Below are 23,838 nucleotides of genomic sequence, written 5' to 3' on the forward strand. Positions count from 1 at the left end.
CCTGTCTTGCTAAACCGCTGTCACAGCCGTACCAGTGTTTAGTTTCTTGAAATGGTGAAGGAGAAACTTCTGATGGATTTTGCAGTGTGTGCTTGCCGAGCATGCCCGTTTTGCTGCCCCCATCTCAAAAAATAAAAAAGGATGGGGCCTTCCAGCAGCGCTTGGCAACACACGCTGTAGAAAAACTTGGAGGATACGTAATTACCATTATCTGTGAAAGTGCCTCGCTGTGAGCTGCCTTGCACGACCACGCACTATACAAGTGGAGAGGAGGATGGGGATTTTCATCTTTTACACCTGCCAACCAGGTTGCAGCGCAGCTGGTTCTCTTCAGCGGATCTTGCCACCTGCCACCTTGCAGGTGGCAACGTGCAACACCGGCGGTTGGTATGGGGACATGGGCTCCTATGATATCGCATGAAATGCAGTATGGAGGCGGCATGTCGCCAGTTTCGAGTAACGCGTGACTAACGTCGCATGTCATGGCATGACCGCATGATCGGCGTGCTTGGTTTCGATTCCGAAAATCGCGCATACTTAAAAATGGCAATGAGGGGAGGGGAGTTCGCATGAAAGAATTCTAAACCTATTATTCGCTAGCAAACTTCTGGAGAAGATAAAATTAAAGTTCGCTCTTCGTGCATCTAGAGTCCGGGCCACCGTGGTCCGAGCACGACAAACGTGCTCTCAGCATCAGCCGTATCGTCGTTGCTATCACGCCATGTGCTTTGCATGCTCGTAAACAAGCGTAAATGCGAACCGCTGTGACCTGAACCATAGTCTCGGTAATTTTGAACAACTCCATGATCCAAACGTTCGCCTGTTTCACTAAAGTACCGGCATGGTGTCAGGACTTCGGCTTAAGATTGCTGAGCAGGTATTTATCGTGCGATTGCTCCAACGGTGGCCACAAACGTAGTTTTGCAGATATGCCAGGCTGCGACACACGTAGCGCGGTGCCGCAACGTGACGTCCCCCGAGCACCTCCTTCATCTTGTAAAACTGAAAACAGATAAAAGGTAAAATTAAAGTGTTTTCAATCCACGTTCTCCTTCACTAAAGTTTCCTCTTCTATTTGCTTACCAGCTGCACGTCGCCTTTCCTGGCGGTGTCGGAATTAGATCTTGGCGACAGGCTGGGCATTGGTGCGGAAGATGTGAGGAGAACCCTTAGAGCAGGCTTGGAAAATCTGGTGAGCTTGGGTTTTTAAGCGTTAGTTTCGGCTGTTTTCCTCTTTGGCCGCTGTGTGCAAAAGCACAATTCCTGTTTGAGGTGAATTGATTCCTGGGTCCTTCGCGTTTGTATGGCCATAAAAGTCGATTGCCGAGCCGTCAGCAGTCTTTAAATGTAAACTTGACTTTATGGAGGTTTCGGGATTGCTATATGTGTTAATACTACATCACATTTGTTTAGCTCGATGAGCCATCAAACCTGTTAACACGTAGGCTAGAGAAAGGAGTAGCGAAAAAACTAATAGATGTGCTTTAGTTGATATTTTTCTTTACTCTTCATTTGTATGGAGGCTACAAGAATACAGTGAAACTGCTAACTAGCTTCTTCTACATTTTCCTGCGATTTCTATAGTTTTTTTTTATGACTTTCCCACTGGGAAACAAGAAGTAAAAACACATTCTAAATCCACTGAGTGTGATTCGTTAGCGCATTTTTTTAACACTTAAAGATGCAGTCTATCTGGTTGCGTGACACATTCAGCAGTGCCCATTCAGAACCACTGATTCAAAACATGGAATAATGAATGGGGCCTTTCATAACAAGGAGGCAATAACCTCATAGAGAGTGAACAGGACCAAAATGTAATGGGCTCCTGGGCCTCAGTCATGCTGCTTAAGCAGCTTAAAATGTAATGGGCTCCTGGGCCTCAGTCATGCTGCTTAAGCAGCTTTTTTAGTCCAGGAGACTCTTTATTTACTTTACGAGAAAATATATTGATGGCGACAACAGTGCCGTCATGATAGTTGCCATTAACAGTCGTTAGTATGTATCTTCGCTCAACCAACACAAGAAAACATATCAGCAATCACAAGAGACAACAGTGGCGTCATGACATCGCTGTTGTTGCCATTAGCAGTTGTTAATATGTATCTTCTCTTGTGATTGTTGATGTGTTTTCTTTTGTTGGTTGGGCCTGTTATGTATTTCTGCGGGCCAAGTAGTAAACTTCAGTTGCATGTCGACGCTCGTGCTTGTGTGCCTTCCTTCGTCCCTGTTTCAATTTGCGCTGTTACTCAATGGATTACAAACTCGCCCAAGCCTCAGTTTTAGCCGGTTCCAGTTGGAGTTTTGGCAGGAAAATTGCAAGAATATTCAGAATCAGAATTTTTATTAGTCAGTCATTTGTTCAATACACGTTGATATGCAGAAGGAGGTCCCATAGTCGATGACTGAAAGGGGACCTCCTGTTCATAATAGCATTGGGTTAAGCAAACAATGCGCAGCATTTTAAGAATGAAAGATGATACCGAATTAAGACACAATACATACTTCTGTAGACAAAGAACACAAACTCTAAAGAAAAAAAAAACAGAAAGAAACAAAAAGAAACTGATGGGTAACTGTCTGCTATCAAGTATTGTTTTAAGGTCTGTTGAAAATTAAATACTGAACACGAGTTTTTAATATTCAGAGGTAAGGTGTTTCATAATGAAATCGATGAATACTGAACAGTCTGCTTGCCATAGTTAGTACGAAACTTTGGGTAGGAGTAAATTGTTGGAAGCAAACCGGGTAGTGTTGGAATTGGTGAGTGTGGAAGATAAAAATTTAACTGTTGGTAATTGGTTGTTGATGATTCTGAAGAAAAATATACCTAAATAAAATTTGATGAGCTCTGAAACAGTTAGGATATTGTTCATGTGTAGTAAAGTTCTGGCATTAGTAATACACGGGCTGGATGTAATAATTCTTATACCTTTGTTCTGGATTACCTGAGTTGATGCAAGGTGAGGGCTGTAAGTATTTCCCTATCATGTTAAGCCATAAGTGATGTGACTGTGTATAAATGAGTGATATAATGCGATAAATGTGTTAATCGTGCTAAAGTAGGGTCGTAGACCCTCATTGTAGACATCATAGCAGGCAACCTAAATGTTATCGCGTATTCTTCTTTAAGAATGTGGTTAAGAAGGCCCTCAGGTTTTTTCTTTTCTTGACCTTGCTCTGCGCGAGATATTTTCCTCCCTGTCTGCTTTGTGCGAGACCTGGGGCTCTGTGGCAGCTGTCCCAGGAGGTGGTGTCTAAGGATGGTGAGCTGGCCCTGGCCCTCGACCGTGCCACTTTCCTTCAGGTTAGCCATTGTTGGCCAGCTTTCTGCAGAACTACTTGCATGTGCAGAAACGTGATGCATTTTGTCTGTTGAAGGCAAACAATGGTCCTAGGGCTATTGTTTCTTGCTTTTGCAGCTGATTTTAATGAAACTAAACATAGCAATCCACTACATGCATTGATTTTGAATATGGATCTGCACAAAATACTCACTACATCATAGCAGCTGTATTTTTTGGACAAAATGCTGCACTTCAGAAGGTTCAAAATGTATACATCAAAAGGATGAAATGTACAAGCAATCAAGGGCACCCTGTTTATTTATTGATCACAGTACCTGTAGCGCCAACTTTTACATGGTATTACTTTGGGGTTGGGGGGTGATATTACAAGGAACATTTCAAGTGAAATTTCTTTAGAAGGCTTAGAAAGTTTTCAACAGTTTAGAGACCAAGGTGAGCAGCCAACTGACAAATTTAATGTCTCCTAGCAATGCTTCAGTCTCCAATAGGTACAATGGCATGCTTCAATGCTAAGTTGCACATGAACAGACAGGATATTAATAAGCTGCTAGGTATTCACTAGGACTCTCACTCGCTTGCTGCCAGTGATGGGGGAGGATGACATCTTCCTGGTTCACCATGCTTAAATTATCAGAGACTGAGATGGCTTACGATATGAGCACAGCCACCCTCAATGGTCACCGATTGTTTCACACAGGGCATGTTAACCTTTTTTTTTTTCTTGAATAGCTTTTCTGTGTGCTCAGCTTTAACCGAAAAAGGTCAGTACCTTTGAGATGTGTGCCATAGCTTGCTGAATGTTGAGTACGGGTTACTTAGTCGCAAGGTATAATTAACGAAGTGCAGAAGCCAGGAGCCTAATGAGACAATGGTATCACTGGAGCTTTATGTTTCGAGGTATTGCTCTGCTGCATTAGACAAACAGTGGATGCTGGCCAAGAGTTTCCGCTGCATCTTCAAGCTTCATCTACTATAGTCGCATACAACTTGAGAACGAAGTGGAATGCCCCTCAAGGGCGGCCCTCCATAAACCATAAACCATCTTACGTCATTGCGAAATTGTGATCTAGCCCTGTGCGCACAAATGCTGCATCTGTGACGATATTGTTCATAATTTTTTTTTCCCCGAAATATTATTTTCACAAAACGAATTACACTGTTGGCCTACAGGTGTACTGAATAATGTGTGCATAATATATAAAGTTAGCAAGAAATTTAAAAATTTGAAATATTTAGGCAGTTTGATCTCATGTGGAATTGCCCTTCCTCTTTTTTGCTAAAGCTGTTTTGCTCTTTTTTATGCAAAAACGATCTTAAGCACTTTCCTCTCTTCTGTGACCGTTAATGGACTTAAAAGGTAGCATATTCTTAGCATGGAAACAGCAGGAATTTCAGCAAAAAAAAACCTACTGTCTCTTCCTGACTTAACTTTTTGCCTACATAATGACTTACACGGATCCTGAGCCTTGCTTTGAGTGTGGCAAGTAAATGCATCGAATATTTCAGTCAAGTTTTAGACCACTCACAAGTAAAAGTTTAAGCCCTTTCTTTGTTCCGAACATCAGTAGCCTTCCCAGTCTTCTCGCAGCTATAGGCAACATCCACGAATGAGCAACTGCATGATGACTTAAGTGACATAAGTGTATGGGTGCCCACACATGTCTGCCATTGGTCAATCGTATTGATACAGGGCAGCTTCAGATTGCCCTCAGTGTCATTTGTTTTTGATGGTTCAGTTGGAGGTGAACGCTTGGTAGTGTGCAGTACTTGGTGCTGTTCTAAATGGGTGCAGGCAGCACTGCAGTCGGCTGGGACCGTGTCACAGGTTGTGCCCGCTCTGCGCTATGTGGTGGACTTCAGCTCTCCCAATGTGGCCAAGCCATTCCATGTGGGCCATCTGCGCTCCACAGTGCTGGGCCACAGCCTGTGCAACCTGCTCAGCTTTGCCGGCCACCACGTCACGCGACTCAACTACCTTGGGGACTGGGGCACCCAGTGTGGTACGGGCCATCCTCTCCTTGTTTGTTGCTGATCTTCGGGATATATGGCCTCCATGGCTTCTCTCTTTCTTCACACCTTGCCTTGTCGAGTCCTTTACATAAATTTGCTTGGCCACTTATGCTTTTGGGAACAATAGGTAAGAAGTTGCTTGTCACTTGATTAAAACAGTCTTAGTCACTACTCTGAGTAGAACAGGCTAGTAGTTGGTTGGTCATGATTTCAAAACAGCACAAATAACAAGAACAAAGAGACAGAGTGGGCACATGCAAGTACGGAGAGTAAAATGGTTGAGTGTCAATGGAAGACAAATTCGTTTTGGTCTGTGGCTGTTGTGAGCCATGAAAAGCCTAAAAAAGTAGGACTTGAAAGTTGCCCAAGATGTAGGACTTGATTTATTTGAGGAGGAAATTATGAGGAGTAATTTTGATCTTCTTTTCCCAGATTGAATATAGACAAAAACTTGCAATGCGCCCGAAATAAAGAACTAAGTTTCAAGGTCTTCACTCGTTAACTCATCTAGTGCACGTGGCTGAAACCATTTTTAAAGAAATCATTGAAATCCTCGGGTAGGTGGGGGTACAGGAGTGACGTCGGTGGTTGATTATTTGAAAGGCTAGATGCAGAGTGATGCTTGGAAAGTGGACACAAACTTGAGCTACAGCGTGAACAGCATCATCCCTTTAACCGACCATTGTGTACCTGAATGCCAAGCACCAGCTGTGCAATGCCACTCCAAACGCAGCATTCATGATGACATTTAGCCTGCTTAGTCCTTTCATATTGGTTTTGCTGGACTTCAAGCCCCTTGATAGGCCTAATTGTTGCTAACTGAAGCCTTGAAAGTGGAACCATGCTAACCACAGTGCGTGTGTTGGCATTCTTTCGTTTTCCCTTAAGCGCTGGCTGCACCATGTGCGGTCTGTTTTCAAGGTTTAGGTTTCTCTTATAAGCTTTCTTCTTGTCTTCCATGGCCAAAGGTACACACTTTCTAGATTTCAATAGAAAATTGTGAAGGATGAAAGCGGTCCCCAGGAAATAACCACAGTGGCACACGCAGAACACAGCTTTGTCTGTTACATTATCCTCTGCAAGCGTCTCACTGAGAATGAGAGGATCGCTTTCATTGTTGGCACGTTCGCAGCCATGGATTGGCTGCATTGTGGCACGCCACAGTGACGTGCCATGGGGTGCTGTACCCCATTTACCGACCTGCGAGTGCATAGCAGCCGCACTGCGGTGATTCTCAATTTCCGTCAGCACACTGATGTTTTATGCAAGCCGGAAAATTGCTGCACATGAGGTATTGCCTTGTGCTGGCTGTTGATTTTATGAGGAAATGTCAAGTTAACTGATGTGACAAGAACGAGTTACTGTGACTAGCGAGAGCCGTTTGGATACGTTGCGATGTTTGGCCATGAGTTGCTATTCGAATACTTCAAATTACTAGTAAAAGTGTGGTGCAAATCAAATCGAAAAGTGAATGCTATTGGCAAACTATTCTAAATTCCGGATATTCGCACACCCCTAATAAAAAGCTTGCTGAATAAAAATGGGGAAATATAGCTATTGGTAATCAGAGGCACTGTCCACATATCATAAGGTGCCTGAAAAGATGAGTGATCTGTTTTGTGTTAGCACGGTAGGTAGCTGAAACCAGAGACATGGTCACATTCTATCATTGAGGCACTTGCTGCTTTATGTGATGGTGCCCTGTGTCAGTATTATGCTCAGGAAGTTGTGATCCACGTGTTAGCTTCACTGTTTTTTTGTCTCTTTTTCATTCTCTCAGAAGAATAGTAGAGGAAAGGAATTGCAAAAAATATTTGTAGCTAAGCTTACTGGCTTAGTGCATGAATCAATGAAAGCTGTTATATCTTTGGTTTAGCTATTTAGGTTAATCCCACCCCCTCTCTCTCACTCTGCCCTCTCCCTCCTCTCCCCTAAACGTAGTGAGCAGGATTTCTCTCTCTCCACTGTGCCATCTGCCATGGTTGGCAGGTGGCGGCCGTTGAGTTGAATTAAAATAACTCAGTAAGTGATTAAGGTCTTACGGCTGATGCTGTAGATTTCCTGGTAAAATGCAGGGCTGTATGACCGCACCAAAGCTATAACAGCTTTCGCTGCAAACAAAGCTGTGTTTCTGCTTTTCTACTGCAGCTACAATATGGAGATCACTTTTGGGGTCATACATTGTGTGTTTAACTGTACAGCTGGAAGTTTTTGAGTGTTATTGCTGTAGCTCTCAGCCCTAGCCTCAGTCGCCCTACTGCTGCAGGTCTCCTAGTAGCTGGTTTTGGCAAGCATGGCAACAGCGAGGAGCTTGCCAAGGACCCCCTCAAGCACCTCCTTTCGGTTGGTATCCCCTGCTAAAGTTCAGTGTAGTTTGCTTCACAGTTACAGCATTTGCTTTGCAAACTAGGGATTGAAATCCTGGCTAGCAAGGCACAGCAATGAAGCTTTGTGTTTGTTATGCTGCTAAATTTAGCGCGCTAGCACTTATAGTGGCCATTCCTCGCACTTAGCTGCTGTGTGTTTGTCGGTTTGTCTTTCTCTCCGTCTGTTTGTCTGAGTCTGGTTTTGTGGCAGGCTGCACACCTACCCACTGAGTGAGTGACAGCCTGCCCACTGTGTCAGGCGGCAGCCCATTTATTCGTGAGAGGCTGCCTGGGAAGAGCAGCCTGGGTTGCTACCCAACCCAAGCAACCCAACTCCCACTGATGGTGATGGCAACACCTGCCTTGTGCCACTGCGTCACCGCTCACCTGCCCACCGGATAGCTTACTTGCCAAGGTGTAGCCGGGGGTAACCGGGCGAGAACCTGGGCTGCTAATTAGGCGGCACCACCCTTAAGAGCACCGAGCTAAGCGGAATGAGCGGTAGCGGTTAGGAAGATAACATGATTTGAATGATGCTTGCACACTAGCTAAACAGAAGAAGAAGTTGGAGTGGTAATTAGGTGGTAGCCTGGTACCACCTAGTTGGTTTAGCTCCAACTGACAATTTACATCATGCTAGCGCACGTATCTGCATTTGGCCGAATTACCCAAATCGACTGACAATTTTTTGATGAGGCATAGTAGTCACAGTGCCTTATTCTTATTGATAGCATGAGAAAATGAAGCTATGCACATTGCAGTGTTTAAGTTGAATTAGCCTCCGTTGTAGTTTGTGCGCTTGTTACCTGAATCTGTGCTCAGGGTGTATCCAGGGCATATATCCACGAGACGGTTTGCTTTAAAACTGGCTCGCTTCCCTGCGGTTCGCCATGTGATGTCATCTGGGTGAGATCCGGGCGGCTTGTGGGTGTACCCCATCTTGCTTCGTGGACGTTCTACAATAGTGCAAATGTATTTTCACTATTTTTCGTACACAAATGACCATACTTGTCGCACAAACTTCTGTCATTATGGATGTGGTGTTTGGACCAGTAAGCATTGAATAAGTCTGCTGTATTTTCCTGCAGCTAGATTTATGCTTATTTGAATTGAAACAAGTCTTACATAAAGATTGTGCTAGTATTTATCTCAGTGCTGGAGGCACTACAACCTGCCCCTAGTGGATTGTAAGACCAGATTCCTAATACTGCACCTTGTGGCTGGTTATGCATGCACCCAGTAGTATGGTATAATCTCGCACGTCACAACGGGCTTTTCAGTTGGTTGCGAAGTGAACAAACAGCACAGAACTGGAGGGAGAAGCCGAAAAACAGACTCCGCGTGTGTGATCATGGCATATTATTTGAATGCGTTCGCATTAGAGGCGCTACCATGGACAGAGGAGGTTTGGTGGGAGTGGAGGATCGTGCAACCTGAGGGTGGTTGCCATGAGAACAACCCAGCAGGTGCAACCATGAAAGGTGGAGGGCCAGTCAGCTAATGTCAATCAACTTTCACTGATTAATGTGCTAAGCCAGCAACCTTAGCTCTTTATCATTATGCATTGCCATCGCATAATGACAAATACCACCTCCATAATTTTCATCCTGTCCCAATGGCTTCACACTGAACTCGCAGTATAATTTCTGAGTGGTGCTACTGTATGGATTATTTTACAGCAGATCGCGCATGGTCTTTCTGCCTAGCTATTAACAGAGCCATGTGTGTGCCTACTGTGCTGTCCGTTTTTGCCCCTTCTGAAAAAGTTCTAATTTTTTTTTTTTTTTTTGCCAGGTTTATGTGGCAGCCAACACAGAAGCAGAGAAAGACCCAGACTTCCGTGCTAAGGCTCTGAAGTGCTTCGCCGATCTCGAGGCTGGTGAGTACTGCTGCCATTGTTGTAATGGTCAAGCTGAACTTAACAGAATGGCAGGCTGGACAAGTTGTACTAGTATATGATTTACTAAATCAGTATAACTAGCTGTCACAGCAGCTATATTCTGGCATGCTCCCGAAAGACGCTGGTTCGATCCCGGCTGCGGCGGTTGAATTTCGATGGAGGCGAAATTCTAGAGGCCCGTGTACTGTGCAATGTCAGTGCACATTAAAGAACCCCCAGGTGGTCGAAATTTCCGGAGCCCTTCACTACGGCGTCCCGCATGCCTGAGTCGCTTTGAGACGTTGAACCCCCATGAATCAGACCAACCTATATTCTGGCATGCTGCGCTTTTTCCCTCATCTTATGAAGGGACCAATAATCTTTGCTTGGTGGGACCTTCTAGGTGAACCGGAGGTGCTTGAGAGATGGCAACAGTGGCGGCAGCTTAGCCTGGATGGCTACAGCCAACAGTACACGGTGAGGAAATGCCCCAAGAAGGGTTTTTGGTAGCTGCCTTCTGGCTGACTGCCATGGCTCTGTCAGGGGCGAAGCAATGCCAAGCATACATTTCCCTGTTGTCGATGAGCTATGTGATGATTGCTGCTAGTTGAAAAGTATAATGTATGTGCTGTTCTTCCATGCCTGCATGCTTTGTTATTTTGTAGATTCCAGCTGTGCCCAGCATATAGTGAGCAACCTACACTTTCTGCATGCTACCTGCCCATCACACAGCTCAGGCTATTATGCCACGTGTTCTGTTTTATAAAACAAGATATCTGAGGAGGAGAGGCTGATTCATCAGATAAACAGAACAGCATGAAAACAGGGACTAAAAAGAGTATAGACAACACGCTTCACTGATCTAAAACTATCTATTCTCACATGTATGAAAACAAAAACTTAGTGTCTGCTGCAGAGTCACACTGATTTTGTCAACATGTACCACGTCCCTTGTTAATACCAATTTGTCCATGCATATGTGTGTTAACTTAGTTTATTTAGCTGCAAAGCCATTGCTGTTTGAACGTGCTTTGTGCAACCCTTTGCAGCGCCTGGGCATCTCTTTCGATGTGCTGGATGCGGAGTCCAGGCACAGCCGGGCTGCCCTGGACCTTCTGGAGCAGCTGCGCAAGGAGGGAAAGCTAGTCTCCCGGGAGTGCGTTTGCTTGTTCATTTTGTTAATGGTGCGCTGCTAGGTTACGAGATGAGGTAAAGCCAGAAATGGAGAAGGGGAGATTTGGCAGCTTTGGAGCAGATCTTTGCTTCCCTTTAGTGATGCTTCCACTTTCAAACTACATAGTATCATCTAATATGACATTGTATTGCAGAAAAACGGAAGAGCAGTTACCATATTGTATTTGGCTCATTTGACTGGACACTCATGCTCAAAAAGTGGTGTTGCATTATTCAAGTGTGTGAAGCTGGATGCAGTAGCGATACGAGTGTCCTCAGTGTTGAGCAGTGGTGGATCCAGAACCTCATTTTGGCCAGTGGATCCGAGATGTGCAGCTAAAGACAGGTCTTTACATTGCTTACTTTAGGGTGTGCATGCTATTTTCGCTACCAAACTGAAGGCATTGTTTGGCTTTGGGTACCTAGTACACACACATACTACTCAATGTGCTGTAACACAGAGATTGATGGGGGAGGGGGGCAGGTGTCATCCAACAGCCTCCTCCCTCTTTCAATCCACCACAGGGTCAAGGTCAGCATAATAACTGTCGTGGTCTTTGGAAAGGTCGCATCTTAAGTGTTTGGAAGGGACAAGCACCGGTCTGCATTTTTTCTTCAGCCAATGTTGCTGTTCTCACTACTGTATGATGTTTAATTGATATTCACAGTAAATGTGGCTGCTCCAAAATTTCCTTTTTTAAATCTGTAGTTTCTCTGACGCAGCCAGTACCTATGCACCAAGAGTATTACTCCAGAAATTATTTTCTCATAGTATTGTGTGCACTTAGGTCCATTACTTGCCCCCAGCATTGGTGAAATTGGGTGCCACGGTTGCTCGAATATGGTGAGGGGCTTATGCTAGGTGCCTAATTAGGACAGCAGTATATGGCATTGCATATGTGCCACCAAGCAGTCCCCACATAAACAACTTCCTTGTGTCCGGCTTGCAGGGATGGTGTCCTGGGAGTTGAGTGCCCAGAGTTTGTGCCCCTGGCAAAGAGCTCTGGAGCCAGCCTCTACCTGACAAGGCAAGTGGCAGCTCACATCTCCTGGTTTTTGAAGCTGAATTTGCAGCTGAGGTGTCACGCCATGTCTTAAGTGCTGCCTAAATGATCGCCTGTGCAGCAACTCAAGTTTTACTCAATACTCAAGTACTACTTGGCACCGAAAATAATCTCAAGTACTACTTGGCACCGAAAATAATCGGGGGGGTAATTCGAGCTTGAGATGCTCAGATGTGGTGGTCAGCAGATTTAATGAAACCAGAGTGAAAGATGTAGCGAAACACATGATCTGCCTGCACTTTCGGCTGTTGCATTTGTTTCAGAAATTGTTCCGAGTGTTCAAGCCAAATCAGTGGCCTACAGTGTAGAATGTCGACAGGTGAGACTCCTGAACCTTGGAACCAGTTACAGGAATTACAGTAGAGGTATAGTGTTGACATCCATAGGTGTGTGCAGAGGGGAGCAAAATGGCCCCGCAAATAAACATAGGGAAGGGTGGCATTAATTTTGTACCATATCATTCCCTTCTACTCAGAAGACATGAACGGGTGCTGCAGTGCAATTTGGCCTCCCTCCGCTTATGGAGAGACCTGTGCACACGAGGTCTTTTTCTGCAGTTGGAAATGGCATGACACTGAGTTACTTATTGCAAGCATTTCAAGCTTGCACATGCTTTGGGCAACAGGGTAAAGCAGCTGTTAGGTTTTTTTTTCATCGATATTCCAAAGCTCTGAGCAAGCTAGGGGCAGTGTTCAGTTTCTTGCCCGGCAAACTAGCTTTATGTCCTGGCAAACAGGCCACTGTCATTACAGGCATGGAAAATGTTTCATTTGACCAACACAGTTCCAACTTTGAGTTATTGATCAATTCGCTCTCGCCCTACCATAAGCTTGCCGTCCCGGTTAGCTCAATTGGTAGAGCGACTGCTCCGGTGAAGCGGTGGTCTCGAGTTCGAACCCCGGACCAGGACGAATTTTTCTTTAAAGGTGCACTGAAGAGGAATCTGAACTCGTCTTTTTGCCGTGGGAACTCAATCTACACGTTCCGAGCATTCTTAGAAACTTCGATTTATTGCCCTGTGTGGCCGATTTCCCTAATTAAATCGAATTAACGCCCGGCTCCCGCCTTTTTTTTTAAATTCTCCCTCGTACGGTGGGCGCAGTCGACCAACGCGGGGAGTGCCTTTCACCCAGTCCCGTGGCGGCTTGCCGCTCTGCCATCGGCGGAGTAATACGTAGTAGTCCGTAGGAGCAAATAGTCCGCGCATATTTTTATTTCTGCTGGCTTATTTTGCGGTTATATTATCTGCGAATGAAACTATTTATTCGCGGAAACCTAAAAAACAAAATGAACCGAAAGCAAAGCCTCCACGGAGCTGGCTGAAAGGCACTCCCTGCGTTGGTCGACTCCGCCCACCGTACGAGGGAGAATTAAAAAAAAAAGGCGGGAGCCGGACGTTAATTCGATTTAATTAGGGAAATCGGCCACACAGGGCAATAAGTTGCAGTTTCTAAGAATGCTAGGAACGTGTAGGTCGAGTTCCCGCGGCAAAAAGACGAGTTCAGATTCCTCTTCAGTGCACCTTTAACTACGAAGTTTCTGAGAAAGCTGTTCCTTTGTAGCCATATGGCTGCGCTCGGGTGGATGTCAATGAGTAATTACTCCCTTATTAAAAATGTTTCATAAGTGCTTGTGCTCTGCTGCAGGGACGTGGTGGCAGCCCTAGAGCGCAAGGAGGTGCACAACTTTGACTGGGCCTACTACGTGGTAAGACCAGAGACGGGCATGCAAGGAATGGCAGTCCGCATGGGCGCTCAGATTGGTTGTGACCTGGCCACCTGGCTCTCTGTGGAGGCTCTTGCAGCAGAAAACTTGAGAGGGAATTTAAAAGAGAATTTGTTAGGAATAAGGTCGATTTTTTTACATTGTAGTGTCACAAAGGGCGGATGTGAGAAAACAATTGAGGCATGTTAAGGAGAGATGCGGGTCTTAAAAAGGAAAATTTATTATTAGAGATATTGTAATGAAATTAAGTGTGTGTATGTATTTCTTCCTCCTGTTTTCAAAAATATAATTAGTTTCATTGCAGCTCAGTTCTATATTATCAGAAAATAACTGAAGCCTAATTCAGTCATTTCCTACGGGTTGTTAGGACACTTCCCTCAGTGTTTTTTTTTTTTTTTTTCTGATTGGGCTGTAGCTGTAGCCAAAGGCCTGTCATGCAAAGCTGTGCTATTTGTATTGTTGGACAGGTTTATTGGGGTTTAACATCCCAAAGCGACTCAGGCTATGAGGGACGCCATAGTGGAGGGCTCCGGAAATTTCGACCACCTGGGGTTCTTTAACGTGCACTGACATCGCATAGTACACGGGCCTCTAGAAATTGTTATTGAGGCACATCATCATATAAAAATGTTCAGTTATGTCAAGGCACCATAATTATGAAATATAATTAGGTGACATTAATGTTCACCAAATTTGATATGTTCGACTTGGCCATAGAACAATAGCATAGCTTCATTGTCTAGTTCTTCCTGAGTTAAATGGTGTAAGATTAATTCAAATTGCACCTTAAAAACATAACAAAAACTTTTGTAGGGCTATTCATGGCAAAAAAACATGAAGTGGAGAAAATCACATTGGAAGTGTGTGCACCACTGTTCGGAGCTCATTGTAGAGGCCTCAGTGGTGGAATGCGGATGTTCCAAGAGGATTTCACAACAGTGAGTAATACCGTAATGTAGGGAGGAGCACCAGCTTTTGAACAAGACCAAGTTGGCAGCCATAAGGAGTGAAGAGCACTGTTGCGGGACGCGACAGGCACGAAGTTCTGCTGCATTTTGGTCTGAAATCGCCATTCAGACACTCTGGAGGCATCAAATATATTGAGCTTTTAATAGCTCGAGGTCAAATTAGACTTCAAAACCCTTTAGGTAGGTACTTTAGAGGCTTTTGTAAAGGATACTGAACAATAGACCATATTCACGGTATAAATCAGGTGATAAAGAAATGCGCTGAATATAACGAACCCCTATGTATAGCTTTCATTGATTACAAGAAAGCATTTGACTCAGTGGAAACATCAGCTGTCATGGAGGCATTGTGGAATCAGGGTGTAGAAGAGTGTTATGGGAAAATATTGGAAGATATTTATAACGATTGCACAGCTACCATAGTCCTCCATGAAGTCAGCAATAAAATTCCACTGCGAAAAGGTGTCAGGCAGGGAGACACAATCTCGCCTATGCTATTCACTGCCTGTTTACGGAAGGTATTCCGGGGCCTGAAATGGGAACAGTTGAGGTAAGAGTTGGGGGACAATACATAAGTAATCTGCGATTTGCTGATGACATTGCCGAGCTAAGTCACTCAGGACATGAACAGCAAAGCACGATCAATGAGTTAGACAGGCAGAGCAGAACGGTGGGGCTGAAAATTAACATGCAGAAAACCAAAGTAATGTTCAACAAGTCTAGCAAGAGAACAGTAGTTCGCAATTGGTAGCGAGGTGCTGGAAGTAGCAAGAGAATATGTCTACTTAGTGCAGGTAGTGATCGCTGATCCGGATCATGAGAGGGAAATAACTAGAATAATAAGAATGGAGTGGAACGCGTATGGCAGGTTTTTTCAGATCATGAATGGCTGTTTACCAATATCCCTCAAGAGAAAAGTATACAACAGCTGTATCTTACCAGTACTCACCTATGGGGGCAGAAACGTGGAGGCTAGCAAAGAGGGTTCAGCTTAAGTTAAGGACAACACAGCGAGCTATGGAAAGAAAAATGATAGGTGTAACGTTAAGAGATCTGAAGCGGGTGGAGTGGGTGAGGGAACAAACGTGGGTTAGTGACATCCTAGTCGAAATCAAGAGGAAGAAATGGGCTTGGGCAGGGCATGTAACACGAAGGCAAGATAACCGCTGGTCCTTAAGGTTAACGGAATGGATTTAAAGAGAAGGTAAGCGTAGCAGGGTGCGGCAGAAAGTTAGGTGGATGGATGAGATTATGAAGTTTGCGGGGACGCAACTGGCAAAGGACAGGGTTAATTAGAGAGACATGGGAGAGGCCTTTGCCCTGCAGTGGGCGTAGTCAGGCTGCTGCTGATGATGACGCTAGAGAATATTGAAATCGAATGTGCCATTTTTTTTTAATTGAGATCTTCGTATTTTTTTACGTATTCAAGACCCCTGTCTCCTGTTATTTGGTAAGCTGATGGAATAAAATCTGCTTTTTCATGTGCACTTATAGAGAGACCAAGGCTCTTTAATGAATACCTGAGCAGTTTGCCTGGCAGTGCGCTGGGCAGGCTCCTCCAGGTGGCAGCAGTGAACTGGGATACAGTCTGATGTGCAGACACACGCCGACTGAAGGTAGTTCATAGGGCATTGATGAGGCCTGTCTTACTGAGGAAGAACAACACAAAGGTGGTGTATGGCCAAGGGTAAAGAGCATTGGTGAGGTGAAGGCAGGATTCACTGCTCAATCTTATTTCAGTCTTTAGAGTTCTTCATGGCGGCCCAAAATGACTGCTTATGCTGGCATGTTCAAGTCTTCACACACATTGAAAGCCATGAACATTTTGAGGGAACAGTAATTTGGTAGACTTGACAAGTGTGGTCACAGTTACCAATGTTAGATGGCCTACAAAAATCAGTTTGACAGAAAACCGACTAAGAGGGCAGTAATATTACATAGGATTGGACCATAGGGCATGCTGCAAGTATCACACAATAGGATGTACAGTGACGCTGGAATTAAACGCCAACAGCCCGTGTGAACAAAACAACATATTTTACCTCTGTACTTCAGGCTAGAGTTTGCAACTTGCCTTATCCTTGATTGGGTTAATGAGCTACCGAAGTATATATATTTATAAACCAGTTGCAACGCAATATTGTGCCACAAAGTATAAACGTCGGGTATATATGTGTTTGTGTTTTTTTTTCCGGCCTGACCATACACGTCCTGCCTGTCACTTTTAGAAAATGCATGGCACCTGGCTTGCATGTGACTTGTGGAATAGCACCTAATTTAGGGAATTTAGGGCTTGTATCGTTCTAATTACAGTAGTATCTTGCTGAATCTACAGTAGAATCCTATGGGGTCGTGAACATGTTCGTATCATCAGAAAACAACCAAAATCCTTGTGCTGGAGCATGGGAAATGCCTTGGCGGAAATTATTTTCTGAAAACATTTATCTACAGCCACACTCCACTACTCACTGGTGCACACTGCATGACTGGCTATGTGCTGGCCATGTACCACCACTTAGTACTTGCGGTGAGTACTATGCAACTGCCGATCACGGCACTGACGGTGTGCAGGCCGAGTGCCACCACTTAGTGCTTGCGGTGAGTTGTGCACGATTGGCGATTGTGACGTTGGCAATGTACGGGCCACACACCACCACTCATTGGTCTTGATGAGTACTGCATGACTGCTGATTGTGGTGTCAGCAGTGGGATGACTGCGCAGGGTGAGGGTCACGGCTCCCACATTTGTGTCAACCCGAGGGGTGTAGAAGAGTGTTCGGAACACCCGAAATTTTGCGCATTATACAAAATGCACTGAGGTCAGGGAATTTTTCAAATTGATGTCATTCTAAAATTTGTATCAGCCAAGTTCGTTATTGAGATTTTACTGTGAATAGCCATCCCATCAGTTTTTGGGTATTTCATGTGTGCACATGTGTGCACAGCTGCATCCGCCAACAGATAGCATATGTTTGTGCGTGTACTTGCCACATTCAATTCAATTCAATTCAATTTCATTTATTTTCCAGAAAATTCTGGCGGCTGCCTGGACTAAAAGCTGTAGGTATACAGCTTGACGAGGCCCAGGCAGCCGTTACAAGGCATAGGAGCAGACATTGTTGAGAACATTGACATACACACAAAAAAAAATAAAAACGAACACATAGTCAGGTTACAGTTTTCACAAAACAGGACATCCAGAAAGCACAAAATCATCAATAAATTACAATAGGGAAATACAGAAAACATATTTACATAAGATACAAGGGAGCAGCTGTACTTTGGCGCGAATTATACGTCAGGAATTATTTTTGAAGAAATAATTCATGCAATGCTTTCTTAGTAGGGTTATTTATGTCTTTATATCTATTTAAAATTACTGGAAGATTGTGCTGTAATGCTTGGAACTTATAGTCAGTGCGAAAATGGGGAACAAACCAAGTGTCTGTGTTGCGAGTATTAACTGTGTGATCGTTCTGTTTCAATAGCGCAGTGCCTTCAATCATAGACCTAAAGGATGACGACAGATGAAATGAAAGCATGGTACTCCATGGTACTCAGCCTGGGCCAGCAGGTCTAGGCAAGATGAAGCCTTGCACCTGCTGCACCACACAACCAAGGAAGTGTTGCAACAGGGGTATCCCGCCTTTCTGGGTGATCGAATGCATCTTAGGGCCACAAGGGCCAGCTCCTTCAGCACAGTGCACGTAGGGCAATGGGGCCAAAGCAGGTGTGGCATACGGTCTACTTGAGCCAGTGTGTGACATCACATGACCAAGATGGCAGCCCCCAAGGGACCACATTGGATAGCTTGACCTGGCTAAAAACAAGGAAACAGGATTGGGACGATCCCCACAACGTCTTAGTACTTTAGTGGCCTAGGTCGACTCGGTTGTATTACAGAAGATGCATTGGTCAATGGCAGTGGCACGTGCTCAGCTGTGAATGTCCTCTGCAGGTGGACAGGTCCCAAGCGGAACATTTCCGTAGGCTGGCCCTAGTGCTTGAGCAGCTGGGTGTCAAATGGGCCAGTCGGGTGCAGCACGTGCCCTTTGGCCGTATCCGGGGTGTCAGCAGCCGCAAAGGGATCAGCGAAGGCATGTTGCTCGATGACCTGTTGAACGAAGCAGTGCGTCGTGCTCGCCTTGCCATGGACCAGGCACCCAGTAGGTAGTGTTTTCATGCAGAGGTCTTTGTACTTGGATTTGCTTGTAGCTCTGAGTGTGTCTCATAGGTGCATTCAGGTGAGCTGTTTGTAAAAGTTCACCTGGTGGCACAGAAGAGCAACTGCGCCTCTCTTTCAGCTCCACACAGTGGGCTCGCGGCTGGCTCGTTGATGGATGCTGGGCACTGCTATGGTCATCAGTTGTCAATTGCTCATCTGGGAATCATTTTTTTCCTCATTAGATCTGTGCGATGTAGGACTGTGCAGGCTTCCAGTACTTCTGTTTTTTTATTATTACTATTTTCCTCCCCCTATTGTCTCAAAAACCTGCAAGGCAATGCTTATGTACAGTTTATGAGCTCCCTGATGAATATGGCCCTGAATTTTAAGAAAAGTGCTAATGAACTTTTTTCCTGTTGCAGGGATTAAGCAAGACCTGCAGCCAAGATTGTAGTGACAGTCATTAGAAGTGTGATGTAGGAGGGGCTTCAAAAAAATTGCTGGTGGTTTACACACGACCACATACCTACTGGCCGGCCATTAGAAATTGATATCGGGCCGCAGTCGGGTCCAGGCCAAAGAGGCGGCAAGTAAGGCTGGGCCCAGTCTAGATACCTGCCCATGTAGACCTCTGGCACTGAGTATAAAGTTTTGTTTTGTAGCTTTCCTCGAATCTAAAGCCTGCATTGTGCAGGTTAAACAGTTCAGAGGTTGTGCTATTTCTACCTACAGCATTCATCCAGCATTGCTTTCCCCTCTCTATATTCATAGTCTCTATGTGATTTTATTTTTGGCTCTTAGGCGGTGTGGGCCAGCGATGGTTGAAAGGTCTTTCACAATTTTCTAATCAGACTGGCAGTTTAAGGAACTGAAAGTGACGGCAGGGGACATTGCTTAATGTATTTTACTTATTTTTTTAACAAAGATGGCCAGCTGAGATAAAGTAGTTTATGCACGCCACTAAGATGAGAGTTGCACCTGTCAGCGCCTGTCTCGCATGCTGCGAAACGTACCCCAGGTCTCAACAAAAGAGAAACCCCGAAGAAAGTTTCGAGGGTTTGCGTGGTGCCGACCCTGAAACGTGCAGGATTAGATACCTTTAACTTTGATCTTTGAAGAACCAGTGCAAAAAGACAGCATCGAAGTAGAGGAAGGACGACGTGGATTGAAGCACTGAACTAAAAACTTTTATTCCACAAGAAACGGAACAAAGATATTTATCTTCCATTTATGTCAGCGTGGGTTTTGTTGTGTTTCTTGTTGGCCATTCTTCGCAACCTTTGGTTTTTTTGCTTTGATGAATAAAAAAAAAGAACTTTGCAGGATTTGCGGGCTAGTGCCTCTATTTTAATGACGCACATTAATTTTTCCTACTTGTCACATTTTTATTGTCTTTTTGCTATCTTCTGTGACATTTTCATGTCAAAATGGTTCTTGCCTAGCTTTCTACGTCTTAGGTCTGGACTGGAAACTGTATAAATATGTTGTCCCCATTTCTTCTGGAATGAAAGTTGTTAACCACTTCCGTCCACATCATCCTTCGTCTACTTGTCCGATGTCTTCTTGCACTGGTTTATCAAAGATCATGGAAGACCAACTAGCTCGACAGCAAGTGTTAGCCTTTAACATCTCTGTCTCAATCACAGATTGACTTGACGCCAGAAAAGCAGAGGCTTGAAGTCAAATTAAATGCAATCACTAGTAGTCATGGCATATCCTTTGATTGTCGGCAGACTGTGATTATGACCGCACTGTTTTTTGAACATTTGATTCTGTGAGCCATGCTGTGGCAGGAAGCAGACCACCTCGCTCCTGCGGCTTCCCTGTGTTGTGTGTGCTGCTGGTATCATTCAGTGCCAACCTAGTAGTCCTGAGACGAATATGGGGGGGGACACCCGCATGCAGTGTCCTGCAACCTTAAATGAAAGGGGGGGGATCAGGGCCCCCCTGTCCACCCCTGGTTTTGCGCCACTGATCCCTTGTTAGCCCTGTGCTTTCTTGTTGGCTTGTAGATTCCGCAACACCATTTCTAGGCTAGCCTTAAAACTGATATGTACATATTATTGTAAAGAGTGAGCCTCAAATAGTTTGTATGGTGTGCAGCAACACGGGTGAGTGGTGAGACGGCAATGGGGCTGGCGGCCGAGCAGCTGGGGCTGGCAGCCGTGGTGGTGAATTGCCTTCGTGGTCGGCGCAACCGGGATGTCACCTTTGACTGGCAACAGGCACTGCACGCAGCTGGTGACTCTGGCATCTCTCTGCAGTACGCTCACGCCAGGCTTTGTAGGTGTGTGCTCTTCCAAAGTATTGCCACTATGGTGTTGACAAGAGCTGCTTCCTGCCTGGCTGGTTCATTCTCTTGCCGGCTGCAAATGTACCGGCTAATCCACAGCATGACTACATCAGTCCTCTAGAGTTGCCGATAGTGCTTGTTTCAGCTGCTAAGAATGTTCGGATGGATCCAGCTACCGTATGTTCACACTACAGTGCATCAAACACATGTTGAGAGAGAAGACACTTTTTTAAACACCAGCTTTGGCACCTGTCCTCACTTCTCAGCACATCATAAACATGTTGAACCAGAAGTAGCCACAAGAGTAATTACCTAAATAAGCCCATAGGGAGCTGTCCACTTGCTCCAGCTGCGGGGGCTCTGAGACAGGGCTGAATGGTGGCACTTGTGTAATCTTTTATTGCACAGATAGGCAGCTGCATGGTCAATGCTTGTTTTTACAATAAGGCTAAATTATATTCAGGATGAATCGCTCAGGAGTCAGCGGTGTTGACATTTTAGTCTTTCTAGTGCACCAACATGTCAGCACACACGTGACTTATGAACAATCAGACAGTAGGCAGTTTTTTTTTGCTATAAATCACACTCCTTCTCACTTTATTTTAGTCTGGTGTAATTTATGTGTATTTACCTCTTTTATCAGTGCCACTTGCAGTTGTGCTAAATAGACACCAGGCTGATTGCAAGCTTTGCACAAACACTTTCTAGTGCAGGCTGTCATGCTGGTTACTGGCTTCCACAACATCGTGGGGAACCGTTTATGTGGGAGTGTGGTCAGAGGTGCAGCTGATAAGGGGAGACATCTTCAGTTGCGCTCAATAGAAACTTCACGTTCTGCTATTGAGTGGCATCTACAGGAGAAGAGCAACAGTGTAGGCTAGCTAGGTGCCATTTGTAATGTTTTTACAGTACTGTGAAAGGAAAGCTAGAAGGAAGAAAAGCGCAAGTCAGGCACTGCTTCGCCCATCATGTAGTTCTCTAGTTTTTGCCCTGTGTCTCGTAGCACTTTGAAAGGAACATTACACCCATAGTGCATGCAGGACCAGAGATGTTTGAAAGCAGTGAGAGTACTTTAGAAGACTGCAAGAGTTGAGCAGTGCACTGCCTGAACACATTCCCTGCTGATAGTTACACTAACCAGCACAGTATCATTATGTTTAGAGACCTGTGGATGTGTCTGAAACATGTCCAGTTTGTTCTTAGCATTGACAGTAGGTTGCTTATTAAAGACGAGTTCCTCACCCATGCGTGAACACGACCCCTGTCTCATAACCTTCATATTTGCCAGAGACTGGCTTGCCAGGGAAGCTGTAGAAACTGGGTGAATCCATGTTTCAGCCTTGAGGAGAAGGCTGGCTTTCCGGTGGACACTGGAGTTGCGGTGGACACGTTGCAAGAGCCTCCTGCTCTTGCCCTGGCCATCCAGATAGCCAGGTGAGGGTCTAAGGGAAACTCTTCACTCTTCTAATCGAGGTTGACTGCATCAGCCTCAATGTGTTCTGTTTCTGATGCAGTGTTCTGTGAAGCAGACTGAGCCTTATATTCTTTTTTTTTAGTTTGTATGTTTAACAGGGGGGTGGTATTCTGCGGGTATATTGCCTTTTTAGGCATGTCTGCTTTGGTTCACTCTGATTGGCTTGAGCCCCGGTAGCTGGGGGCTGAGCCAACTGGTACCGGCCGAAGTAGAAGTGTCTAAAACGGTGACACTCGCATAGCACCACTGGTGTCATCTGGGCACTTAATAATATGTGGGTGCTGTCCTTAATGGTTTTGTGGAGGCCTGTTTTGTGACGAAAGAAAAAAGAGGGAAAAATAAACATCTCAGTTGCGTGGCGCGAGTGATTTCCCACTGAAACATCTGAATAGCACTCAGGGCGATCGTCCAGTGAAGGGGTCCCATGCACATGATCATGTAGGACTTGTGTATGCTCACGTGTGCATGCACACATACACACCTGTCTTAGAAAAAGCATTCACACAAAAACTTTCCAGGAACTCTGCAACTAAATTTGTTGCAAATAAAGCTGCGTCTGTGCCCTGTGTGTGTTATTTGCATCTATTTTAACTTAAATAGCAAAGAATATTGAGACGAAATGTCTGTTTGCTTCCTTTGGGCACTTATGTTAGCCCATGCATTAGGGCAGTGAGGCTCAAAGCCCCGCTTGAAGGTTGCTGGGAGGTTGGCCTTTACGCTTGTGGCCAATACTGCGTTTAGTTGCAGCAACAATCAACTCGCACTAGGCACTGGATGCAACCATTGAGAACAATGCCATGCTCAGCAGTGGTCCGGAATGTCCTTTGTCTCACAAACCGTGAAGCATCGTGAAAGCTAGCACTGCTGCCAGGTCGGGAGTCACAATTTGCGAGGATGTTGACATTTAGCAGCAGTGTGTGGTGTCGCAGTGGGAGTGTGGCTGCCAGTCTCAGCAGGCAGTGGCACAATAGAAAAGACATAGCCTAGCAAGAGCAGCTCTTTCGTGTTAACGGTCTTTTGGATTTTGCCTCTGAGTCTATAATGGTGCGCCTAGTCTGTGCAACACTGCGTAGCTAATCCGCACACAATGGGTGAGGAGCAGAAGGAAAGGAGAGGTGCGGTAGTGTTTGTTTCACTCTGGACTGCCACGAGGGAAGCGATGGAGGCTGGAGAGAAAAGAGAACTATGCATACCATGCACTTCTTATTTGTCTACAATGCAAGAATGCCCATCAGGATGCATGTTATCTGCCCGCAGGTTTGAGGAAGTGGTGTGCAGTGCGCTGACCCAGCTGGAGCCTTGCACTGTGGTGCAGTACCTGTTTACTCTGAGGTGAGCACTAGTTATGCTGTCTTGTGCGGGCATCCTAACACTCTTGGCAGCATCAATTCAGTCAAAAAGGGTTTTGGCTTTCCT

The 23,838-nt window shown here is 45.2% G+C and overlaps 1 protein-coding gene across 2 annotated transcripts in view; it reads left to right on the forward strand.

Annotated features, from left to right (window-relative positions):
* The first annotated feature begins 407 nt into the window (after window positions 1-407).
* ArgRS-m (arginyl-tRNA synthetase, mitochondrial) overlaps window positions 408-23,838 on the forward strand; it is a 29,222-nt gene continuing 5,791 nt past the window's right edge. Inside the window, exons 1-15 of one of the 2 annotated variants that reach the window (XM_089571438.1) lie at window positions 413-877; window positions 928-1,019; window positions 1,087-1,192; window positions 3,236-3,304; window positions 5,098-5,305; window positions 7,582-7,658; window positions 9,476-9,560; window positions 9,964-10,037; window positions 10,610-10,716; window positions 11,684-11,761; window positions 13,444-13,504; window positions 18,449-18,656; window positions 20,759-20,942; window positions 22,287-22,382; window positions 23,680-23,754. In XM_089571438.1, coding sequence (XP_089427564.1) covers window positions 842-877; window positions 928-1,019; window positions 1,087-1,192; window positions 3,236-3,304; window positions 5,098-5,305; window positions 7,582-7,658; window positions 9,476-9,560; window positions 9,964-10,037; window positions 10,610-10,716; window positions 11,684-11,761; window positions 13,444-13,504; window positions 18,449-18,656; window positions 20,759-20,942; window positions 22,287-22,382; window positions 23,680-23,754 — 1,556 coding nt within the window. In that variant the 5' untranslated portion in view covers window positions 413-841. Of the gene's footprint in view, window positions 878-927; window positions 1,020-1,086; window positions 1,193-3,235; window positions 3,305-5,097; window positions 5,306-7,581; window positions 7,659-9,475; window positions 9,561-9,963; window positions 10,038-10,609; window positions 10,717-11,683; window positions 11,762-13,443; window positions 13,505-18,448; window positions 18,657-20,758; window positions 20,943-22,286; window positions 22,383-23,679; window positions 23,755-23,838 lie in introns of both variants that reach the window. The other variant, XM_089571439.1, reaches the window with a different exon arrangement.

This window comes from Amblyomma mixtum, chromosome 2, assembly GCF_055824585.1.
Source record: "Amblyomma mixtum isolate Tamu chromosome 2, ASM5582458v1, whole genome shotgun sequence".
Taxonomy (NCBI): domain Eukaryota; kingdom Metazoa; phylum Arthropoda; class Arachnida; order Ixodida; family Ixodidae; genus Amblyomma; species Amblyomma mixtum.